The 25,183-nt window shown below is 37.8% G+C and overlaps 3 protein-coding genes and 1 pseudogene across 6 annotated transcripts; 3 read left to right on the top strand and 1 right to left on the bottom strand.

The window, feature by feature from the left end:
- LOC127532475 (uncharacterized) lies at positions 1-1,142 on the top strand. Its single transcript, XM_051944203.1, has 5 exons — positions 1-46; positions 147-485; positions 635-745; positions 887-918; positions 1,020-1,142. The coding sequence occupies exons 1-5, from the start codon at positions 1-3 to the stop codon at positions 1,140-1,142; spliced, it is 651 nt and encodes a 216-aa protein (XP_051800163.1).
- Positions 1,143-3,443: 2,301 nt separating this feature from the next.
- On the top strand, positions 3,444-4,352 carry LOC127532407 (uncharacterized; annotated as a pseudogene).
- Positions 4,353-11,544: 7,192 nt separating this feature from the next.
- LOC127532474 (uncharacterized) lies at positions 11,545-12,683 on the top strand. The gene is made up of 5 exons (XM_051944202.1): positions 11,545-11,590; positions 11,691-12,029; positions 12,176-12,286; positions 12,428-12,459; positions 12,561-12,683. Exons 1-5 carry the CDS (start codon positions 11,545-11,547, stop codon positions 12,681-12,683), a joined length of 651 nt encoding a protein of 216 aa, XP_051800162.1.
- A 7,128-nt stretch (positions 12,684-19,811) lies between these two features.
- rbm4.3 (RNA binding motif protein 4.3) lies at positions 19,812-23,787 on the bottom strand. Of its 4 annotated transcripts, none has more exons than XM_022220421.2 (4): positions 23,678-23,787; positions 22,447-22,865; positions 21,688-22,346; positions 19,812-21,305 (listed from the first exon to the last, which is right to left on the bottom strand). In XM_022220421.2, exons 2-3 carry the CDS (start codon positions 22,853-22,855, stop codon positions 21,709-21,711), a joined length of 1,047 nt encoding a protein of 348 aa, XP_022076113.1. In that variant the 5' UTR covers positions 22,856-22,865; positions 23,678-23,787; the 3' UTR covers positions 19,812-21,305; positions 21,688-21,708. The 4 variants fall into 4 exon arrangements, with proteins under 4 accessions (XP_022076113.1, XP_022076115.1, XP_022076114.1 ...); XM_022220423.2 differs by having other exon boundaries at positions 23,667-23,786; XM_022220422.2 differs by having other exon boundaries at positions 22,447-22,868; positions 23,678-23,786.
- Positions 23,788-25,183: the final 1,396 nt, after the last annotated feature.

Below are 25,183 nucleotides of genomic sequence, written 5' to 3'. Positions count from 1 at the left end.
ATGAGGAACTTCACTTTGGTGACAGTTCTGCTCCTCCACAGCCTCAGTAAGTTCTGTCGTTGAATTTTTCCACATAGATGACTTAAATTAATGTAAATTAAGGATTGTTAGATGAACTATAATCTTGTGTTTGCTGCTTGTTTCAGATTGGATCTCCGTCTCAGTGTCTGAATCTGTGGAGGTTCAGCCCGGTGAGAACGTCACATTGCTGTGCTCCAACTATTCCATTTCCCGCACAAGGATATCCTGGTTCAGAGTGGTCAAGAAATCCAAGGTCGCCTGCATCTCCTCTATGTTTAAACCATCAGATCCCGCAACATTCTGTGAGGGATTCCAAAATGGAAAATTTGAAATGAGCTCCAACACGTCCACATTGTTTCTCAGAATCAACCACGTGGATTTATCCGACTCTGGACTGTATTGCTGTGGATATTACGAGAAGGATTATCAAGTTATACATAATGCAACAAATTTAGAGGTCCAAGGTAAGAATTTTAGCTTCATTTAATGTATTTTGATGAACATCCAATGTCTTAAATTTGAAATTCTCCTCATTAAAATCCCTGCTATGCAAGTTTAATCAGATCTAAAGCAACCAGACATAGAACATTTCATTAAATGATCTTTTTTCTAGATGTGCTTGAAGGATCAGCTAAGCTCATGAGTGTGATTCTGGGAGCTCTGACTCTTTTCCTCACCATAGTCAACATCTGTTTGGCTGTTAAAATAAGAAAACTTCAGAAAGGTATTTTTGCTCCAATACATTTTCATATCCTCTTTCAGTTGCTGTTGTAAGACACATACTCAGCAAATAGAAGCAGAAACTAGCAGCAATAATAATCAGTGGTAGTCAATTAACTACACAAAATGTTTCTATCATTAACAGTCACTGCAGAGCAGAATCCACAAGAGACGGAGGTGAAGTATATTTAAGGGATTTCAATTTGTGTATTTCAGCTATAATCACTTTAAGTGCTGTCTGTTTAAGAGGAATGACTGAAAATGTTTTTAATTCACAGACGAAGGAGTCAGATGAGCTGAATTATGCTTCCGTGAAGTTTAATCCAAAACCAGAAAGACGCCACAGAAATGCAAAAGAGAGAGAAGAGGAATTAAATGTTATTTATTCAGCCAGTAGATAGATTCAGGAACTGCACCATCAGACTGGAAGTGATGCTTTGAGTAAAATCTGTCAGTGTGTGGCTGGTTTGTAACATCACTTTATACCATCAAACTGTAAAGTCACAACGGAGGACAGTCTGACTTTGGAAGCTAAATTCTTGTTCATGCTTTTGCCTGCTTCTTTGGTGTCATACTTTACATGTTAATCTTTATAAAATCTGTGTTTAATGGGACAGCAGCCACTGACAACACCAACAGCGGTTTGGGTTTGTTACAGTCAGACCTCAGTTTAGATGTCATTTCAAACGTTCATCTGAATGAAACACCAGGCCTCTCTCTGAACAGTACAGTGTGGTTTGAATGGAAAATCATGATATAAAAAGATCTGTGATGGTAAAATCTGACAAACAATGAGCAGCGGTTTACTGCTGACACAGATCAGGCTTCCTTTTGAAAGCTCATGTTGTATTTTTAGCGTAGCTCACCATAGTAGGCATGTGAACCTCAAACTTGTGAAGATTCTGCACGGCCTCATAGGAATCTATTCATCACATTTTGCACACCAAAAGCCAGTTTTAAGATTTGATTGCTTCTTTGAACTTCTTTACATTTCTGCAATGCATTGCAGAATATTATTAAATTACTATAAAAGCATAGATTAGGTTCTAGTTATTACTTCTGTTCATCATCTTTCTGCTGTCAGTTTTTCTACACTCATATTTACTGGTTCATACTGGTCAACAGACCTCAGTCCTACTCTATTTACTGAATATTTCAACCTTTTTCAGTCTGTAGTGGGTTTAAAAACAGCTAGTGGGTCAATATATATTTGTGGGACTTTTTGTGTCATAGTTGACATTTTTTCTGTTTTCAAGCCGAAAATCAACATGGCCACCTAGAACCACACACCACACACCACAAAGATTCTTCTAAATATTATATTTACAATTGAAGCTGAAAGTTATTTCTAAAGACATTGTAGTTAACATGTTGACATGTCATAAATCCACACTTGACTCACACACTACTTTATATCAAATAAGTCAGAAAGCCTTGGAGTCTTCCAGTCTTTCCTTCAGGAGGAAATGACATCATGTGGAGCAGGTCATGTGATCTGGAATTAACACACTTCCTTAAGAGGTGTTTTTGTAATGGGGAACTTAGTACAATTTGTTATTTTCCATATTAAATTTGACATATTTCCAGAAAAGAAACATCTGTCATGATTATCTCAACTTAATAAAAAGAACACAATCAAAACAATATTTGAATGAGCTCATTTTATTATTTTTCAGCTAATTAGAAGGTGGTTGTTGATAAACTAGGACGGCTATTTGGTGATATTCAGTCATATTATATGAATAAATTATTGTTTTCATAATATGTAATTCTGGAATTTGTAAAGACATGATCATAATAAACATAAAAAACATTCAATTTTTATTTATTTTTAATAAAAATGTATGCAAAATATATTGCATTCACTTCAAAAGTCTCTCTCTCTCTCTCTCTCTACACACACACACACACACACACATATATATATATATATATATATATATATATATATATATATTGACCCTACTTTCTCTTTGTCAAAATCAGACATTTTTCTCACTGTGGATATTATACATATTGCATATTAGGCAAAGACCCAGTAATTGTGAGTGCAGTTTCTTTAAAGGGTTAGATTTGCTGTAAATGTTTTTCTGGATCACAGAATTCAGAGGAAACCCTCCATTAATGTCTTTCATGGGTTCCCTTTCAATGATTGTCTGAAGAATATTTCTTTAGTGTCTCAAGCTCTGCATCAGCTTTTCTTCCTGGTTGCCCGTGTGTGGTCGGTTGAAAAGTAACACACCTCCTATTGAATTCACACTCTTATTGTGCTCATTTCGGTTCCGGACAACAGCTTTCAATCTCTGCAGCCTCCGTAAGTAGGCGCTTCTAACTACTTTTTATTTCATTACTGATTTCAGTATTGCATATCTAACCAGCTATAATTGTAAATTATTTTAAATTGGTGACTTTTGGAACATAAAACTCTCTTTTCCTCCAACCACTCCATTGTTTTCTGTTTGCTGATGCATACTGTGTAACAAAAAGGGGAGACAGGACAGGTATAGGGTAAGTTTCAGTATTCTATATGTGAACTTTCATGACTTGGGCGCTTGTGTTTGGGGTTTAATTTCACACAGAGCTGCTGTCAGAATGGGAAAACTTAAAAAGATGAGAGCGAGCAACATGTGGGAGTTAGGGTGTGAAGTTCTCAACTCTTCCGCCATAGTGTAAGCTTCAGAAGTCACACTGTGTTCTTACAAATACCTGAACTGCCTCCTTACATCCCTTATAGGAACTCACTCTTGAAGAGCAACAGCGACACAACCACCTGTACAATGAGGAACTTTACTTTGGTGACAGTTCTGCTCCTCCACAGCCTCAATAAGTTCTGTTGTTGAATTATTCCACACAGATGACTTAAATTCATGTAAATTTAGGATTGTTAGCTGAACTATAATTTTGTGTTTGCTGCTTGTTTCAGGTTGGATCTCCGTCTCCATGTATGAATATGTGGAGGTTCAGCCTGGTGAGAACGTCACATTTAAGTGCTCCAACTTTTCCATTCGCCCCACAATGATATCCTGGTTCAGAGCGGTCAAGAAATCCAAGGTCGCCTGCATCTCTTCTATGTTTAAAGCATCAGATCCTGCTAAATTCTATGAGGGATTTCAAAATGGAAAATTTGACATGAGCTCCAACACGTCCACATTGTTTCTCAGAATCAACCACGTGGATTTATCCGACTCTGGACTGTATTTTTGTGGATTTTACAAGAAGGAATATCAAGTTATACATCATGCAACAAATTTAGAGGTCCAAGGTAAGAATTTTAGCTTCATTTAGTGTGTTCTGGTGAACATCTGATCCCTTCCGTTTTAAATTCTTAACATTATAATAGCTTCTGTTACAAATTTGATCAGATCTAAAGCAACCAGACACTGCTGTGCCTGAAGGATCAGCTAAGCTGATGAGTGTGATTCTGGGAGCTCTGAATGCTGTTCTTCTCACTGTCATCATCGGTCTGATTGTTAAAATTCTGAAATTCCAGACAGGTACTGTAAAGAGCTTTTGGGTGTTTCTTTCTGAGAGATTTTGCCAAAACAATTTCCAGTTACTGATCTAACGTTCCGTCTCTGTGACCAGCAGCTGATGGACAGAAACCACAACAGACCGAGGTGAATCTATGTTTACTGTCAATTATTACACGTTTATGATTTACTAAAATCTTGTCTAATAATAACCAATTTGTGACTCTGGCTGTTGTTGTTTCAGAATCTGGACTCTCACTCCATTCTGGGTTTGCACTCAGCAGCAATGAGAAACAGGAAGTCTGCATCAGAGAGAGAAATGGAGGTCCATAGTATTTATGCCAACGTAACTATCACTGATTAATCATACTGAACTGCATTTGGAATGTTTGTGTGCAGCTGATGCATCAGAGTAGACTTCATATGTTGTGTAACAATATTCTTCTTTTAAAGTGGTGACTTTTGGAACACAAATTTCTCTTTTTCCTCCAATGACTGTATAGTTGTCCTGGCCAATGCATGCGATGTGACAAAAAGGATAGAGAAGACAGGTTGGGGGTTAATTCCTGTCCTTGATTGCAAAAAGGCAACGAAGTATAAGGAATGAAAGCATTTTCCCTTTTTCAGTAATGGTGCTCTGCATGCGATACCATATCATTAGGACATACTGCTTCATCATAATATCGTACCTTTAGCTTTGATTCTTTGCAGTCTGCAGCATGAAATCACTGGTCTGTGCACATCCTTGTATTTATTTAGGGTTTTTTTTATTTTGGCATACTAAATAGCAATTTTTTTTTCAAAATCTGCAAAACTTTGTAAAATTGTAATGTTCCAAAAAATATAACTGCGGAAACATGGGCAACTCTCTGCAAAATAACGACATATTTTAACAGATTTTCTGATTTTAGTTAGAGAAGAACTGTGTAATTTTATAATCAAACACCTTTAAAGAACAAATGAAAATACATTTTTTTATGGTGGACATTATTGACAGTTCTGCCCTGTTTTGTTTGCTCGTACAATCAACATGTCAAATATTTTTTTGTGTGATTTTATTCTTTAGTATCTGCCATTGAACCAAACTTTTTTTTTTTAACCATCATTCAATCCTTAATATATTTCATTTTTCTTTCAAGTCACAGTGAATGCCTGTAAAATAATGTTTTTAGCTGTTGTAAGTAAAGTAATAATTGTGAAATTTTATGGTGTGACATTGTAAAAAAGAAAGAAAGAAAAAAAGACTATAAAAAATAGATTTTAAGTGGACATTATTGACAGTTTTGGAATGCTTTGTTTGCTTGTTTTGTTGTTGTTTTTTACAATCAACATGAAAAGTATTCATGTTTTTGTGATTTTATTCTTTATTACCTGCAATTTAACAAAACAGTAAAAACCTATAAAACAACAGTTAAAAAATTATTTACCATCTTCTAATCCGGGCTGAACAGTAGTGGTTAGCACTTTCGCCTTGCAGCAAGAAGATCCCCAGTTCAAATCCCGGCCTGGGCCTGGGATCTTTCTGCATGGAGTTTGCATGTTCTCCTTGTGCATGCGTGGGTTTTCTCTGGATACTCTGGCTTCCTCCCACAGTCCAAAAATATGCTGAGGTTAATTGGTTACTCTAAATTGCCTGTAGGTGTGAATGTGAGTGTGATTGTTTGTCTGCATATGTAGCCCTGCGACAGACTGGTGACCTGTCCAGGGTGTCCCCTGCCTTCACCCGAGTCAGCTGGGATAGACTCCAGCCCCCTCGCCCCGCGACCCTAGTGAGGATAAAAAGGTGTATAGAGAATGGATGGATGGTTGGATCTTCTAATCCTTAATATACTCAATTTATTTTTCAAATCACGGTGAATAGCTGTATAAATCATGTTTTTAGCTGGTTTAAATGATGTAGCAATTGTGAAATGTTATGGTCAACTTTTATTTTAAAAATAAAAACTGAAGTGGACATTATTTACAGTTTTGGCCTGTTTTTGTTTGTTTGTCGTTTCGGTTAACTTCATATTTTTCTTGTTATTTTCACTAGTTTTTGTCTGTAATTCAACAAAAGAGGGAAAAATTGTAAAATTACAGTGAACTGCTCAAAAGCCACATCTAAAAAGTGTTAAAAATGATTCTATTTTCTAACAATGCATTATGGGTATTGGAAGGTTTGCAGCTGTGTGAGTTCGTAGTCAGATCACATTTTGTTCTGAATAGAATAGAGCTCCGCTGTGTTGGCATGAGGCCTGTTGGATCCAGTTTTTCAGTGAATAAAGTGGAAAAAGAAATAGAAAACGTGACATTGTAGTGTTTTTATGACAGTGAGATAAATACTTTGTGTGTATTAAAACTGTCTCTTTCTGTGTGAGTCCTCTGCCTGCATCCTGACAAAGGTGTTGACCAGAGGAAGCTCAGCCTTTAGCTCTCTGCATCAAAACATAGTGAAGACAATTTGTTTCCAGCAAACAGCAGCCATTATTCATGACGCTTTAAAAGTAAAACAGCATCATGTCCGCTGTAAAGTTTCATAAACATGCCACCACGCCGTTAAGTCACACTTTGAATTCACGCCTCTGCTTTGTCAGAGTGTCTCACTTGTGAGCAGGTTTCTCAAGCAGCGTCACATTTTTTTTTACTTCCAATATGTCAGCTACAGAAACAAACCGCTTCAAATAATAAGTATGTATATGCCTGTTCATTGTTGCATTTGCACCTTGGTAACACTCGTCTATGTGATGTATCTCTACATCTCCAGTCAGGTCTGCATCACAGCCACAAATAACAGGCCTTAGTGTTCCAGCACAGCAACAAAAAACTCTTGTGACTTTTCAAATGAGAAGATTGACTTCTAATAAAGGTACAGCTTCCTGTTGTCTCTAAATCTATATCTATGAGTGTGACAAGATGCAGCATCTCACTTTCACATGAAACCAGCAGAGGCTGCAGTTCACATACACCCACTAACACATGCCCTCAGTCTTCTCAGCAAAGCTGTATGTTGTCGTGAAAATCTATTTACACTTGGCTTCAGTCTGCTCATCCATGTGGGACCTAATCACTACTGGCCCAAAAGTGTAATTTTTGAACCTAATGGGTGCAGCTAAGCTCAGATTTTTAATATTATTTTGCAGGTAAATTCTTCCAAACATCTGGGTGGAGATCATAACAGCTCCTCTGTGGATTTCGGCAGTTTCACTTGATAAGTTAAGCTAAGCTAAGCTTAGCTAAGCTAAGATGAAATGAGATACGATACAATGAGATGAGATAAGATTAGATACAATAAGATGAGATGAGAAAAGATGGGACACGATACAATGAGAGGATATGAGATACGATGAAGTAAAATAGGATGCAATGATGGAATGAGATGAGATTAGATGAGATGAGATGGAGCCGGAGCTCACTACAGCTCCTCCATGGGTTTAGGAAGTTTCTCTTGATAAGCTAAGCTAAGCTAAGCTAAGATAAGATAAGATGACATAAGATACAATATAATGAGATAAGATGAGATACAATACAATGAGAAGAGATAAGATGAGATGAGGTACGATGCAGTGAGATGAGATCATATAAGATGCAACACAATGAGATGAGATAAGACAAGGTAAGATAGGATACAATGATAGAATGAGGCGAGGTGAAGTGAGATGAGATATGAATCTGTTATTGGTCTAAACTGTGGAAATGAAACCTTTCTGGAGAGGCAGCTTTTAATATTTATTCTGCAAACTGTTGCACCATTTCACCCGAGGAAGTGAGAGAAGCTCATTAAAAACCGATTCAAAACCTTCCTCTGCAACCTGGCTTTTCATTCATATGGTCATAGCTGTTTGTTGCCTTACTTAAAGCTTATTATTACTGATTTTGTTTTTCTATGGTTAAATTTTATGCTATTTCAGACTTTTTTTTTAAACCTTTTTAGATCAAGAAAGTTTGTATTATCTTTGATTGCATCTTAAATTTTTCACATTTTCTGATGTTTTGTGTATTCTGTGTGTTCAGTTTGTCTTCATGGATTCACTTCTCTCTTAGTGGTTCATGAGTCGCCTGTGACGTGCAAAAAGCTGTACCAAAGGTTACGTACAAAAAGAATTTGGACTGTCTAATAAACATCTAAACCATATGCATCTGACTTTTTAGAAACAGAAGTGTTCACATTTTAAATTAATGTAAATTATTTTAGATCCACCATTCTATATCTTGAACCAATTGTCTATTGTGATAGATGATTTAATGGAATGTATAACTATAGAAATAATTTGTTCAAATGGAAAAAATGTGATCGTAAGTTGTGTATATAGAGCGCCACCTGTAGCAAATATAGATTGTTTTACTTATAATTTAGAAAAACTTATGAGTCAGGTAAATAATAGAGTCGTGTTTATTTGTGGAGATTTTAATATAAATCTTCTTAATCCAACAAAGAATAATATGACTGACAATTTCTTTGATGCTATGAATTGCTTGAGTTTACTTCCACTAATTCTAAATCCAAGTAGAATATCGACTCGAAGCGCGACAGTGATTGATAATATTTTTACAAATAGGGTGGAAAAGGTATTGATGAGTGGTCTTTTGTGGAACGATAGTAGTGATCATCTACCAGTATTTATGATTTATGATTGTAATTATAAAAATAAAGAAATTTCTTCTGTCAAATACCACAGATTAAGGTCAAGGGAGGCAATTAATGAATTTCGGAGGGACCTATATCAGCAAGAATGGAGAGTGCTGTATGATGTGGTAGATGTAGATAATGCATATGAAATTTTTATGAATAAATTTAAGCAGTTATATTACAACCATTGCCCATTAATACAAATTAATGGAAAACAAAAATATAAAGATAAACCATGGATTACTAAAGGGCTACGAAATGCATGTAAAAAAAAGAACAAATTGTATCGGGTTTTTTTAAAATCAAGAAAGGAGGAGGATGAAATTCGATATAAGCGGTATAAAAACAAACTGACCACAATTATGAGAAATTGTAAAAAAAAATATTTTAATGGTCAAATTGACCTTAATAAACACAATATCAGAGGAACATGGAAAGTGCTAAATGGATTAATTAATTATAGAAGGACAAAAAACAGTTTTCCATCAAATTTCATAAATGGAGATCAGATTATTGATAATATGATGGAGATAGTTGAGCAATTCAATGATTATTTTGCAAATGTGGGCCTAAATTTGGCAAAACAATTAAAGGACAACCAATCGGTTGATGACCGATTAGATAGTTTGGTTGATGTAAACTCCAACTCAATGTTTTTAAGTGCAGTCACTCCAAAGGAACTCATTGATGTGGTTGCCAAATGTAAGGATAAATGGTCAACTGATCCGGATGATTTGGACATGTATTTGATTAAGAGGGTCATTGATTGTATAGTTGAGCCGTTATGCTATATTTTTAATTTGTCCTTCACTACAGGCGTCTTTCCATCTAAAATGAAAACTGCTAAAATTGTGCCATTATTTAAAACTGGAGATAACAAACAATTTAATAATTACAGACCAGTATCTCTTCTCTCACAGTTATCAAAAATATTGGAAAAATTATTTGTCAGCAGACTTGATAGTTTTATTGACAAGCATGAATTATTAGCTGACAATCAATATGGTTTTCGAGCGAATCGGTCCACTTCAATGGCGCTAGTGGATGTCATAGAAACAATTACTAGTGCTATTGACAACAAAGAATATGGTGTTGGCGTCTTTGTGGACCTAAAAAAGGCATTTGACACAATAGATCACAATAGATTATTATTTAAACTTGAGAGATGTGGTATTAGAGGAGTAGTTTTAGATTGGATTAAGAGTTATTTGGATGGAAGAAATCAGTTTGTTCAAATGGACAGTTACAAATCATCACAAAGACATACTGCGTGCGGAGTGCCTCAAGGCTCTGTTTTAGGACCTAAATTATTCATTCTTTATATAAATGATATTTGTAAGGTATCTAATAAACTTAAGTTAACTTTATTTGCGGATGATACTACAATTTTTTGTTCTGGTGATGATCTGAAGTTACTTTTAGATTTAGTTACAAAAGAATTGACTAAACTTAAATCCTGGTTTGATTTGAATATATTATCAATAAATCTGAATAAAACAAAACTAATGTTATTTACTAATCGTAATGTTGATATTCCAGTAAAAGTTACTGTTGACAAAGTCAGTATTGAGTTGGTAGATGAAATAAAATTCTTGGGTGTCATTTTGGATGGTAAAGTCAGTTGGAAATCTCATGTTAAATATATTGGTAGTAAAATAGCTAAAAATATAGGTATAATGGGTAAAGTAAAATACGTTTTGAATGAGATATCTTTGTATATGCTGTATTGTTCTATGGTCTTGCCGTATTTGATGTATTGTGTTGAGGTATGGGGAAACACCTACAGAGCTACCACACAAAGACTATATATTCTACAAAAGAAAGCTATGCGAATTGTACATTGTGCTGGGTATCTAGATCATACAAATATACTGTTTTTGAAATCGAAGGCATTAAAACTGGAGGATCTTGTGGCTTTTAGAAGTGCTCAGCTTTTATACAAAGCAAGCAATAAGATGTTACCTATCAATTTACAAAAAATATTATCTTCAAGAGATGGGCTTTATTGCTTAAGGTATAAAAATAATTTAAAACAAAACTTTGGTCGAATTAAATTGAAATCGATGTGTGTTTCGGTTTGTGGGGTGGCTCTGTGGAATGGTCTTAATGAAGGTATTAAATCGTGTAAGAACATTTTGCAATTTAAAAAAAGTTATAGAAATATGATTTTGGAAAAGTACAAAAAGGATGAACAAAAGAAATAGTTGGTCATGATTCATTAGCAAATGCATATATATATTTTGTTTGTTTGTTTGTTTTTTTTTCCGAATTGTGTTATTAGTAAATGCTGATCTATGTTAAAATCTGATTTAATATATATTTCAGATGTTTTTAGTTTTGTGCAAAGGGGTGAGGGTATATAAGTACTAAGTACTTCTACTTACTCCTTTTCGAATATGTAAGAAGGTGAAGTGACTAAAAGTGTTGGTCACTTCATATTTGATGTTCGAAATAAATAAATAAATAAATAATAAAATAAAAATAAATATGTGAACTTTCATAATTTGGGCGCTTGTGTTTGGGGTTTAATTTCACACAGAGCTGCTGTCAGAATGACAAAGCTTTTAAAAAGATGAGAGCGAGCAACATGTGGTGGTTAGAATGTGAACTTCATAACTCTTCCGCCATACTGTAAACCTCAGAAGTCACAATGTGCTATTACAAATACCATACACCTCGTATAGGAACTCACTCTTGAAGAGCAGCAGCGAAACAACCACCTGTACAATGAGGAACTTCACTTTGGTGACAGTTCTGCTCCTCCACAGCCTCAGTAAGTTCTGTCGTTGAATTTTTCCACATAGATGACTTAAATTCATGTAAATTAAGGATTGCTAGTTGAACTATAATCTTGTGTTTGCTGCTTGTTTCAGGTTGGATCTCCATCTCAGTGTCTGAATCTGTGGAGGTTCAGCCCGGTGAGAGCGTCACATTTAAGTGCTCCAACTTTTCCACTCGCCCCACACAGATATTGTGGTTCAGAGCGGTCAAGAAATCCAAGGTCACTTGTATCTCCTCTATGTTTAAACCATCAGATCCCACAACATTCTGTGAGGGATTCCAAAATGGAAAATTTGAAATGAGCTCCAACACGTCCACATTGTTTCTCAGAATCAACCACGTGGATTTATCCGACTCTGGACTGTATTTTTGTGGATATTACATGCAGAAAAATCATGTTATCCATGAAGCAACAAATTTAGAGGTCCAAGGTAAGAATTTTAACTTTGTTTAATGTATTTTGGTGAACATCAGATCACTTAATTTTGAAATTCTTCACATTAAAACAGCTACTACAAGTTTAATCAGATCTAAAGCAACCAGACATAGAACATTTCATTAAATGATCTTTTTCTAGACGTGCTTGAAGGATCAGCTAAGCTCATGAGTGTGATTCTGGGAGCTCTGACTCTTTTCCTCACCATAGTCAACATCTGTTTGGCTGTTAAAATAAGAAAACTTCAGAAAGGTATTTTTGCTCCAATACATTTTCACGTCCTCTTTCAGTTACTGTTGTAAGACACATACTCAGCAAATAGAAGCAGAAACTAGCAGCAATAATAATCAGCGGTAGTCAATTAACCACACAAAATGTTTCTATCATTAACAGTCACTGCAGAGCAGAATCCACAAGAGACGGAGGTGAAGTATATTTAAAGGATTTCAATTTGTGTATTTCAGCTATAATCACTTTAAGTGCTGTCTGTTTAAGAGGAATGACTGAAAATGTTTTTAATTCACAGACAAAGGAGTCAGATGAGCTGAATTATGCTTCCGTGAAGTTTAATCCAAAACCAGAAAGACGCCACAGAAATGCAAAAGAGAGAGAAGAGGAATTAAATGTTATTTATTCAGCCAGTAGATAGATTCAGGAGCTGCACCATCAGACTGGAAGTGATGCTTTGAGTAAAATCTGTCAGTGTGTGGCTGGTTTGTAACATCACTTTATACCATCAAACTGTAAAGTCACAACGGAGGACAGTCTGACTTTGGAAGCTAAATTCTTGTTCATGCTTTTGCCTGCTTCTTTGGTGTCATACTTTACATGTTAATCTTTATAAAATCTGTGTTTAATGGGACAGCAGCCACTGAAAACACCAACAGCGGTTTGGGTTTGTTACAGTCAGACTTCAGTTTAAATGTCATTTTAACACTGAAGGTTCACTTGAATGAAATACCAAATCATGAAGTAAAAAGATCTGTGACAGTAAAGTCTGATAAAAAAAACCAATGAGCAGCGGTTTACTGCTGACACAGATCAGGCTTCCTTTTGAAAGCTCATGTTGTATTTTTAGCGTAGCTCACCATAGCAGGCATGTGAACCTCAAACTTGTGAAGATTCTGCACGGCCTCATAGGAATCTATTCATCACATTTTGCACACCAAAAGCCAGTTTTAAGATTTGATTGCTTCTTTGAACTTCTTTACATTTCTGCAATGCATTGCAGAATATTATTAAATTACTATAAAAGCATAGATTAGGTTCTAGTTATTACTTCTGTTCATCATCTTTCTGCTGTCAGTTTTTCCACACTCATATTTACTGGTTCATACTGGTCAACAGACCTCAGTCCTACTCTATTTACTGAACATTTTGGCCTTCATTAGTATGTAGTGGGTATAAAAACAGCTGGTGGGTCAATATATATTTGTGGGACTTTTTGTGTCATAGTTGACATTTTTGCTGTTTTCAAGCCTAAAATCAACATGGCCGCCTAGAACCAAACACCACATGGCATTTTCTATATTATATTGTATATATAATATTTAGATTCTTCTAAATATTATATATACACAATTGAGTAAAACTGAAAGTCATTTATCGAGTGCAACTTCTTTGGAGGGTTACATTGCTGTAAAGTCTTGCCTCTTTGCTATTAAAACAAAGATTTTGTTGGATCGCTGTCAAGATAGGATCAATTCTATGATCTTCCTTAAGACGGAGTCTGTGTTTTGCTCCTCGTTGGATCATTGGTTTGACTGGTTAAAACTGAAAAGACTAGTTTAAGTCTACATGGAGCCAAATACCAGTTATGCTGCTTGATTTAGGAAGTGCAGCTCAGCGTGGAACAAACGCTTCGTCATGCTAAGCCGCGGTTTCTCACTGACGTACACATCACTTCTCGCCAGGATGAGATAGCACAGCATGGTGTGAGGTGAAAATGAAGTGCAGATTAAAGCTCTGTATCACTGATAAATGCAGTGAATGTTTCATCTCATGATAACTGTAACTAGTCGTCTGACATCCTACAGTTAAACGCTAACCATCCACATGAAAACAGACACGGCACCTACCAGGCTAAGGCCCTCAGTGTGCAAAATGGATGAATTCTAAACCACAGGAAGACTGCTCTTCAGCTGTGTGCTATTTTTTTCTTGTCTGTAACTTTCACAATGTACGCTTCAGCAGCCACAGACAATTAAAAATAAATTTGAATGAACAACTCGTCCTTCTCAGTTTTTGCTGTGTTGTTTTGAAGTTAGTGACTCTTACTACAGCAGCTTTCTACCATTGTTCACTGAAGTGATTTTTACTAGAAAATTGCAAGATGTTTGACAACACAAGAAAGAGTTGATGTCCCTAAATGTCAAAGGTATTGTTTTTGATCATCTAGTTTAAGCCTTCAGCTTTTAAAGCTCCTCAGCTAATATCCACACTAATATGCTTTCATTTTAAAAGGAACCGATGAGTAATCTCACACTTATACACCTGAAAAAATATCACATGGCCAGTCACATGCACTGGGCTGGTAGCAACAAGGTCATCAACGCTAGACGAAATGATAATCAAGGGATCTGTCTGTGTTTTCTTTTTAAAACGATCACATGATAGCTGTGTGGTGACTCAGTAAGTGAATGTGGTGACGGTGAGATCCAATCCAAAAGCGTACATACATGGGTGTCTGTGTAGTTATTTTTCCGTAACTCTCTGATTTGACTGTCCAAACTAAAGGGCAAATTCCAGAATTTTAAGACTAAAATGACATCAGCAACTTTACCAAAAGTCTCGTGGAAGTTTGGTGAAAACTTAATAGAAGTTAAGCATTTTAAAATGAGCAGATAGGACGTAGACGCAGCCTGAGTCTGCAATATCTGACCTTACTGTCGAGGTTGTGTAGTTCACTAACTGCACAATCTAGCTCTAAAATACAGACGCGCGAGTGTGTCAGAGTTGGCACAATCATTATTAATTAAATTTAGCATTTGAGTCAGAGCCTGGAGCAAAAGTTCAAGTTTAAACTTTGCTCAAGAATATGAAAAGAAGCCTGAAGAATACTGGGTGCACATTCAGGCGTGGACATTGCCAGGGCTACCACAGTGAATGCATAGTCCTGACAGTGAAGCACGAGACATGCAAAAGGTGTTAAAGACATGACACTTACAGAGAAGATGTGTATATGTAGTAAAATACTGACTGGAAAGATGACTCCTAGTTTGCAGAAGCTTAGCAGATGAGGAGTATTCCGGCATGATAAAGCACACACATAGGAAGTATAGTTTCTCGAGAAGAAAAAAATGAAAAATTATGGCCACGACATCGCTTCAGAAACTTGTGCAACACTTGTCTAGTCCATGCTGAGGAGGATTGATTCTGTCACCAAAAGTAGGGTTGCAGATTAAATATTAAATGAGTTATCAGTGAAACATTGTGCTGTAAACTTGGTCATTCATTCTTAGAAGCTGTGACTTCGCTGTAACATTTGTGCGGAAGTCATATACGTGATAAGATAGAAGGAAGACAGAAATGTGGTAAGTCAGGTCGTCTCTTTCTAATTAAACCTCCCTGTACAAGAAGTCAGAGATAAAACATGTAACTGCATTAACACAACCAATTACATGATGATGAGCTTCACCCTAATCGCAGCTTTCTCTGCAGCCTCAGTAAGTACAAACACTGACATATTGATGAAAGCTTTGTGTTGGTTTAACACCTGAAAACTCACTCTAACACTGCTTGTCTCAGGCTGGATTTCTCCCTCAGGTTCAGTGGAGCTTCAACCTTGTGATGAAGTCACACTGCAGTGCTCCAACATCTCCACATCTACGACTCACACGTTCTGGTCTAGCATGGTTAACACAACCAAGATCAGCTGCATCTCGTCAATGTTCGAGCCTAATCGTGATGCTGTTTTCTGTAAGGGATTTCAGGAGGGAAAGTGGGAAATGAGCTCCAACATCTACTTCGACTTTCTGGAAATCAAACAAGTGGATGTGTCGGACTCTGAGCTGTATTTGTGGATTTTACATACCTGAACACACAGTAATGAATGTGATAGATTTGAATGATAAAGGTAAGACTGAAGTTTTCTTTTTCTTTCTGGTACATCCTTTTAATAAGACTTAAAAAAAAAATACAGGCCTGCAGCTATCTACATATCAACCACACACAACTAAGGCCCATTGATTTCTTGGAAAGACTTCATCACAAATGCCTTTAAACAAGCAAAACAACAAGCTGTGTTTTCTCTTTTACACAGGATGTCAGATCTTCCCACATATCTTCACACGTCTTTGATCCACTGTGTTTTGTGATGTATGAAAGACATCTGATGTTACCCATGACAGAGCACCTGCAAAACCACAACTGTGTACAAGGGCAACACGGATGTCATACAGCAGAATCATGTCAAAAAAACGCACATTTTTCTCCTGATGTCACTTCTATATAATGATCTAGATCTTACATATATATATGCCAGGGTAGAGACTGCGATTTGGTAGAGTTGGAGTTTCTACCAGTAGAGATTGCGATTGGAGTTTCTACCAGTAGAGATTGCGATTGGAGTCTCTACCAGTAGAGTTTGCGATTGTAATCTCTACCAGTAGAAACTCCAATCCTACCAGTAGAGATGGAACTTTAAATCTGACCCCTGCCCTGACCCCTGACCCTAACCTTAAAAGTCTAACCTTAGCCCTGACAAATCTCTACTGGTAGGATTGGAGTTTCTACTGGTAGAGATTGCGATCGCAATCTCTACCGGTAGAGACTCCAATTCTACTGGTAGAGGTTGCGATCGCAATCTCTACTGGTAGAGACTCCAACTCTACTGGTAGAGGTTGCGATCGCAATCTCTACTGGTAGAGACTCCAACTCTACCAAATCGCAGTCTCTACCCTGACATATACATAGATTTGTCACATTTAAACCACTTACCTGTTTTTCTTGTGCTGCCAAAACAGCTCTGACTCAAGCTCTTTTGTATTTGACATCAGGATGTCAGTGGCTGATCCTGCAAATTGCAGAGTGGAGTCTTCGTAAATCAGGATTGGTCTCACAGATGCTTGACTGAATTGATATCTGGGCAGTTTGGAGGTCAAGTCAGGTTCCTCGAGCCTTTCCTCACACATTTTTGCAGTGTTGTGAGGTGTGCTATTCTGCTGTAGAAGGTTGCCATCCTCTGGGAGTGACAAGGTTCAGCTGGGTGGTATGTGTCAAGATAACACTCACAGGAAGCCGGACATAAGGCTTCTTGAAGAAGATTGTATTGTAACAAGAGAATCGATGTCATTTACTTGACATTGAAATCAAATGTTTATCTGAGGTTCAGGAGCAGGACCATGCCTCAATCACCCCACTTCCTGTCGTACACCTTTACATACCTCTCTGCCCTTGCCCCACCCATGATTTACTTCAGCCTCCTTTTCCCAGAGAGGTCCACTGGAGCAGATGCTGATCCCAGACTAAGTTTTCCCCCCACATTGCATCAGCTCTACTCCGTCATTGCCAACATGACGCTCATTTGCATCCAATTAACAAAGAAGCTTCAACTTAATGGTATGGTCCTAGCCAGTGACTGTAGTGGTGAAGAATAGTAACCCAGTAATTATTTGATTTGAGTTCATTCAGTTGTTTTTCAGATGGGTGATGTTATGTGGTACTCTGACTGAGGCCCTGTTAAAGCAGCACGGTGTTTTGTTTTATGACTCTAGTCCCCCTGCTGGTGCAGATGTGAAACTCATACAGAGGTAAACTGCACCCACTGATGCTGCATCAAAAGAAAAAAAAAGGAACAGAGCACACTAAAATCTGGGTTAACACATCAATAATAAAAAAGATGTTTTACTCCTAAAGTATATTTCTAGAAAGAGTAAACACTGACAGAGAGAAGGGAGGTTTTTAGAAAAACGTTTAGATTTTATGCATTAGCAGACTGAAATAGTTTGCATATGACTTACAGGTTCAGCTTTAAAAAAAAAAAAAAGATACCAGTGCTTAGTTTCAATCTGACCACAGCTGGAACCGCACTCTTTTTATGGTGTCAAACAAAACGAGCTCCTTTGTTGTGGAATCTTCCGGTTCGAGACGCTCAATCTAGTGGTAAAAAATCAGTTCTCGTGCTACATTATCTATTTTCAGAACCTTGGGGTTAACACAGAAGACTTACGTAACTGAAGCTGGAACTACAGCAGAATCAAAGAGTTTAGGAAAGGGCGCGTTTGTTGATCTCTTTGTAATTTGATTTTGTCAATTCAGGTATGTTCTGCCTGCTTTGGATGACTTTTCTTTGACAATGAAAGCAAAGATTTTGAAGAGAGCCTGTACATACAGTATATCCAGGCATTTTCCTGCACAGGATAAATATTTGGTGCCTTGCAGTAAGATTGTAGCCTGCACTAAAAGAAAACTACCAGCAACAAAATAGGATCTAATGAGTAAGGGACAATATATAACTGAGGGACTTTTGAAGTCCATGGGATATATCTTGCATACATTTTTTTTTATTAAAAGTAATAAAAACAATAAAAAATATATATAGTAGTGTGTGAGTCAAGTGTGGTTTGATCATCTGTCAACAGCTTTACTACAGTATCTTCAAGATAACTTTCAATGTCAATTTTACTCAATTGTATATATATAACATTTAGAAAAATGTTTCTGTAAAAATACCATGTGGTGTTTGGTTGTAGGCAGCCATGCTGATTTTAGGCCTGAAAACAGCAAAATTATAGCCTAGCCGCGCCAGACCCATGCTCTGAAGACACAAGGGTTGCACCTGTTTTGGGACTGTCATTACACTGCCACCTTTTGGAAAGAGGTACTGCATTATATTACTCTGAAAATTGACAAAGACTTTCTTTTGAAATGGGACAATGTGCTCTTTGGTGTTCATGATGTTAGAAGTAAAAAACAAAAAGAACTGTATGTAATAAATCTAATAATTATATTGGGTAAATATCATATACACAAAGCCAAGTTTAGCCATTCGAATCCCTGTTTTTTTGGATTTCAAAAGGAAACAGAAAAGTACTTGGAAAGTATATGTGACTCTAATAATAAGAAAGCTATGAAGACCTATCATTTGTGCTCTTTATTGTCTGTGTTTATTTAGCAGCCTTCCTCCCTGGCTGTTGTGTTGTCTGTATGTCTGTACATTGTAATAACTGCTGTTGTTATTCTTTGTAATAAATAAATATGAAAAAAAGACACAAGGGTCTAGGCACGCTCGACAGGGAGGGAGGCGGGCTAAAAGGTTGTCTATCAAATCCCTCTGCAGCAATTGGGTAGGTATACAACCAATCAGCGCAACGAATAGGCTCCTAGAGCGCCGGAAATCGGAGGATGCGGTAGTTCGGTGAAACCTTATTTATACAGTCAATGGGTGAAGCTCAAGTATATTACAGACATGTTAACAGAAAGATTATTCAGAGTCGGTGCTAATGGAGCTCAACGATTGTTGTCGACCCTGGCAGAGAATCAAATTCGCTGCCGTGGGTTGTCTAGCGCGGCTAGGCTAGTTGTTTCTGTCAGAATCGTCGCGCCTCTGTTGTCACTTAATTACGCCCGCCTTCTGACTCTACACTTCATGGTGATTCGTCCGGCCAGTTTTAGGAGCATCCAACCTCGAGCCTTATGGAGGGTAACTAGACCCACCCTGGCAGAGAATCAAATTCGTTGCCGTGGGTTGTCTAGCGCGGCTAGGCCAGAGTCCAGCAGTAACAATAACTAGAAAACTAGTCCCACACAGTTGACATATTAGTTAACAGGGAGTCCATTTTAATTGCTTCAAATCTTTTATTCATGCAGGTCCAAAAGTGGAAATACAATGCAAAGTATTGTTTCTCACATCCATCTTTGTGTAAAATATTGTACCCATTTCATTGTAGTTAACTTCATGTGTACAGGTTTGTTTTTCAAAGTAATGCTTCCTTCATATTCAGTCAAAAATACTATCCCCTTTGCAGCTTAACTAGCTATCCTCAGTGCTTCTCTGATTTCCAAAAACTCAGCCACTGTTTTCCAGTTCAGCTGTATTTGAAGACTGCTGCTGGTATTCTACTTCCTGACAGCTATACAAGTAGTGGTACATCCCCTACAAAAACAGGTAAACAAAGAGCCGCAGATTTACAGCTGGATAGTTTTCTGTACTAGCTAACGTTCCTGGATCTGTACAGTTTATTTCCACTCCTGCAAAGCTCTTTTGAATAGCTAGAAAACTGACTTCAAAAACATTTAAGTGCCAACACATGCTGAGTGCATTAGTTACCAATTCAAACCCTTGACTTACCTGTTTACTCTGAAGGTCTCCAGCAGCCTTTGATGTCATCTGCCCTCCAGATTCAAGGTAAACTAGTCTCGGCTATGAAATCGTATTTGCTTAAATGAGCTTGGAGCGTTACGCCTTTCTTTACTTCCATTCTAAGGTGGAAAAGCAAATATTTCGGCACAGAGAGGGGGCAAGTGAGAGGGCTCGCTGATGGATGACAACAGCTGACAAGACCAGAGATTTCATTAATCAGCGTGACGATGTTAACAAGTTTATCCGTCATTTCGTCACTAACAAACGCATGATTATTAAATATGTTTTCGACAGCTCCCAGAGGAGTATTTGAATCAGTTTAAACGGTTGCTCTGATGAGGTGTTTCGGCGCTGGGCATCATTCTGACCACATCTGTGAAGAACATCACTGCCCAAATCCGTCATGAAAAATGAAAGTTTAGCAGTAGACATGTGAACGCTTTGCGGTGGCTTCCCACTTACTTTCTATATTTATCAAACTCCCACGTTTTAACAGTTTAAAGTTTCACAGCAACGCCACAAAGAGGTTTGGTTTTCGATGGAAAAGTTGTAAATGATGGAACAAACGTGCAGCTTAGATTTAATACCCAACAGTTAAGTTCAGTTAAACCTACAGTCACAAAAGTCGCCTAGAGATGTCGCTGAATTGATTTCAGTGTCTAAGGTCACATACAGTAAAGTTACTCAAACGAAAAAGTACAAAAAAAAAAACACGCCTACCCCAGACGTCAAGCAATAAAAACTCTACAGCACAATTACATACTAAAACAACCAGAAGCAAAAAAGAAAAAAATACGAGTGTAAAAACTGTCCCAAATTAATAAAAACAGAAACAGACGAGGACGTCGGCAATTCGGTTCCTCCTGTGAGCATCGCAGGAGAACGTTAACGCGCTCAGCCACAGACAGGAAGAGGATAGTGTCACGTGCATCAGGAGGCGGCGAGCGGCGACGCAGTCGGACGACAATCCTGGAAAAAAGAGGAAATGACACAAATGAACTATCTGCAGTTGTTGATACACAGCACGTTGTTCCATCTCAAGTATCTTCATGTTGATTTAGATTTTTTACTTCTCTAATCTGAGATCCGTTCTTCAGTCAGAGACTTCTCCATCTTTGCTTAAAACTAAAGTTTATCTTTTACAGAGTCCAAGTTAATGCATTGACGTACATCACAAACTACTTCATTTTAGGTTCAGCATGTTGTACGCATGCTTGTTCGAATATCTTTCTTTACCCCAACAAGATCTCGAGCGTGCGGGGCAATTTACAAGCTGCCTCTGCCTTTACAGGGACGAGGGTCGATTTGAGGGAAAGATATGAACACCATTCTACCTCAGACCTATTCTCACCTTCACATGCCGAGGCCTCGCTTAATAAGCGTAGCGTGCAGGCGGGGGCGGAGGCAGCCGTTCTGCGTAGGGGTCCCTTGCACGTGGAACTCCGTATGCAGGGACCCGGGAAACCGGAGAAAGTTGGGAGCGCTCATAGGAGTAGCCGTTACTAGCCGGGGGCATTGGTGCGCCGGGCGCTCTCCTGAGAGGGCTGCGATCTCGGGCGTAGTACGAGGACGGAGGAGGAGGAGGAAGGGGGCGACGCTCATACGGGTCGAGCGACGAGGTCATAAGACGGTCTCGGACGACGGCTGAGGGGGGAGGCGGAGGAGGAGGAGGGGCGCCAGCACGCTGGTCATCATAGGAGGCGATGCCATACGGACGGGCTCTGTACTTCTCATAGTAATCTACCACGCCATATCTCTCCCTCTCGCCCTCATAGGGACGCTCAGGATAAACGGCTCGTCTAGGGGGTGGGGGCGGCAGGGGAGGGGCAGGGTAACCTGGGGGCATGTGGCTGATGCGGCCCCTTAAGTAGCTGGGTGGGGGCGGCTCGGGCCTTTCTCCTGGGTAGCGTGGCGGCCAGTAGCCACCCCTGTCGGGAGGAGGAGGAGGGTATTCATCCCGTTCGTCGTGTCTGGGACGGCTCTTGGAAATCTGAACATGGATGCGTTTCCCTGGATTTATAAAACAAACACATGGAAGAAAACAGATGAATTGGTCAGGCTTAAAATTCACACTTCACCATTACTACTTTCAATAAGTACGCTCGCTTACCTTGAAATTCAGTGTTGTCCAGTCCCTTTATGGCATCCATGGCCTCATCGGAGTTTGACATGTGTACAAAAGCAAAATTCTTAACCACAGCACACTCTGTGACTGTGCCATATTCCTCAAAAAGAGCGCGGAGTTCGTCATCAGCTCCCTTCTCTACGTTTGCCACATGCAGCTTGACGGAACCCTGGTTCTTCCCATGACTGGCCTCCACGTTGATCGGTGTGCCGTGAAGTTTGTAGAGATGCAGACTCTTGATGGCTTTGGTGGCGGCCTTGCGGTCATCCATGTGGACGAAGGCATAGTTTTTGATGATGGCGCATTCTGTGACTGTGCCGTACTGAGTGAACAGGGCCTTGATTTCATCCTCGTCTGTCGCTCGGGGCAGATTACCTACAAAAATCTTCACCATTGTTAAAGATCTGCTTCGAAGACAAAACGGGGAGAGAGAAGAAAGAAAAAACAGAACACTTTAATTAATATTCATTCAGTATATAGTGGGTCTGGGTAATAAACATTTAATCTCACTGGCAATAACCAATATAAAAGATGCTTGACAGTTTCTCTTCACAGTGTTAGATGCATTCACTGTACATCTGCAATCTGGAATAACTCGTAAGTCAATCTAAAGCTTGACTTCCTGCTTTTGTTTTGACAGATTTTTAACAATTTTTTGAAATGGTCATTTTTTCTTGTAGTTGTAATTTGTTTTCCTACACAATGCATTTTATAACTCAGCTACACTGTAAATGAATCTTCCGTACCTCAGTGTATTCCAAGTTTACATAATGAATGAATGAAATGAATGAATTCTGTTCGCACTTTTTTTTTAGCATTCTCACTAATGTGTTCACTCAGTCATTGTAAAATGGCTGACACTCGCATGTCGACTAGCCTTAAATAAATGTTTTTACACATGTGGCTAAAATTATTTTCACACTAAAGCATTTAAATCTGATATGCGGGTATCATAAGACTATAGTGTGGACAAATACTTCAAACTAAATACAATTACAGGTCGCAATTTAAACCATTTATCCCCTGCTAACACGTTAGCTGCGGTTAGCATGCTAGCAAAGCTACGCTAACTGACAAAGCGCCGCAGCAGATATAAACACAGAAACACGCGTCGCCGACAAAGCGAACGAATGCTCAAATACGAGTTAATATTTAAGAAATGTAAAATGAAGCAGATATGGAAATATTCCGACACGAGTGCATACATTTTGGTTACCTTTTTCCCGGTGTCCTCCACAAAGAATTGAAGAGGTTTAAAGCCGACTTCCTGTAAGTCTCCGTCTGACGACAGCACAAACCAGCCGGCGTTTCCTCGCTGTTCTTCGTCGGCGGTTTTCCCAGATGTAAACCGAAGCGCCACCTGCTGTTCGGGAGGCCGCAGTGCTCCACACCAAATATTTATCTGTTGGTTCACTTTGATTGAATTAAATGATTGAATAGATTTTCTTCAAATTGTTAATATTACTGTATTGATTTTTCCTCTCTATTCTTGTCAGTCAAAGTAAAAAAATAGCAGAGGTTGAATAGAAATTCATTTAAAAAATAGCCCCAGTCAAAAAATAAATCTAACAAAATACATTGTGTTTTGCAGATGTGGATGATGCCCATAGTAACTTTATTTTTCTGGAATTAGACATTGCATTTGAACTGCAATAAGGAAAAACAACAGGCTCTATTCACCTGTATTCTTTTCGTGAAATTTCAAAGTCTTCCATCTAACTATCTAAACAGTCAGTTATCACTTAGATTCTCAATTTGTTTTATTTCATATTTGCATTTTAAGTACCTTTTAAAAATATATTTTTAAATGAAATTCCATAAAAAGAAAAATAATAAACTGCTGGAAGGGAAATAAAACAACATCATAAATGTACAGTCCCATTAATAAATACATTCATTACTCTTGATTTATTTCATTATTCATTTTTAATTAACATTTTCCTTTATTGATGGTTTAATAAACACTTACATTCCTACCATACAATTTAACAGACCATTCAGACCCAGCCTATGACTTCTGGATTATAAATTGTTGTTTTCTTTTTTTTCCCTCAACTGTCTGTGTCTCATATTTTTCATTTATTAAGGTGATTAGACAATTCTTGTGATGCTGTGATATACTAAAGGAGGGAGGCTTAGCTCCACTAAAAAAGGGAATTGATAAACCAACTTAAATTAACTGTTTCAATTGTGAACAATCCGTTTATTTAAATGTATCTAAATTAAGTTAATAAACTTCAATTTAACCCCTGATTGCACCATGTTTTGTCAGAAATAACCTTCTTGTAGTGTACATCATTGACCATATTTAGTAACAGCACTTCTGCATCTGCTATTTATTAACCAATAACACAGCCGCTTGTTTCCGGAACAAGGAACTAAAGAAACGCACGTTTGTAACATCTGGCATCAATAAAAAATGAGAATGAGAAATTTTAATTATGCCGCACCTTTTAAACCTAAGAAAAGAAAAATAGTAAGATATTTAAAATAGGCAACAATAAAACATTTTAAAACGCAAGATTGCACAAATGCCAGTCTGCACAGGTGAGTTTTATTTAAAAAAAAAAAAAAAGTATTTTCAAACGGAGACAGCTGTTAATAGTTTTGCTGGCTTGGGACAGAGACAGGAAGGTCTACGTTTGTGTTAATGATTAACGGTTTGATTTCACATGGATAGTTTCCCGTTGTGGTAGTAAATACCACAGTATCAAATACAGCA

This window comes from Acanthochromis polyacanthus, chromosome 23, assembly GCF_021347895.1.
Source record: "Acanthochromis polyacanthus isolate Apoly-LR-REF ecotype Palm Island chromosome 23, KAUST_Apoly_ChrSc, whole genome shotgun sequence".
In the NCBI taxonomy this organism is placed as follows: domain Eukaryota; kingdom Metazoa; phylum Chordata; class Actinopteri; family Pomacentridae; genus Acanthochromis; species Acanthochromis polyacanthus.
The sequence above is the reverse complement of the archived record's forward strand: the minus strand, read 5'-3'. Positions and strand labels throughout refer to the sequence as shown.

Excerpts from the sequence above, each read along its gene's own strand:
- rbm4.3 (XM_022220421.2), bottom strand. The coding sequence starts at position 22,855 with ATGGTGAAGATTTTTGTAGGTAATCTGCCCCGAGCGACAGACGAGGAT. Across the intron at positions 22,347-22,446 it reads GGACAACACTGAATTTCAAG|GGAAACGCATCCATGTTCAG; the intron begins GTAAGCGAGCGT and ends TTATAAATCCAG.
- LOC127532474 (XM_051944202.1), top strand. The coding sequence starts at position 11,545 with ATGAGGAACTTCACTTTGGTGACAGTTCTGCTCCTCCACAGCCTCA. Across the intron at positions 12,030-12,175 it reads AACAAATTTAGAGGTCCAAG|ACGTGCTTGAAGGATCAGCT; the intron begins GTAAGAATTTTA and ends ATCTTTTTCTAG. Across the intron at positions 12,287-12,427 it reads AATAAGAAAACTTCAGAAAG|TCACTGCAGAGCAGAATCCA; the intron begins GTATTTTTGCTC and ends TATCATTAACAG.
- LOC127532475 (XM_051944203.1), top strand. The coding sequence starts at position 1 with ATGAGGAACTTCACTTTGGTGACAGTTCTGCTCCTCCACAGCCTCA. Across the intron at positions 47-146 it reads TCTGCTCCTCCACAGCCTCA|ATTGGATCTCCGTCTCAGTG; the intron begins GTAAGTTCTGTC and ends TGCTTGTTTCAG. Across the intron at positions 486-634 it reads AACAAATTTAGAGGTCCAAG|ATGTGCTTGAAGGATCAGCT; the intron begins GTAAGAATTTTA and ends TCTTTTTTCTAG.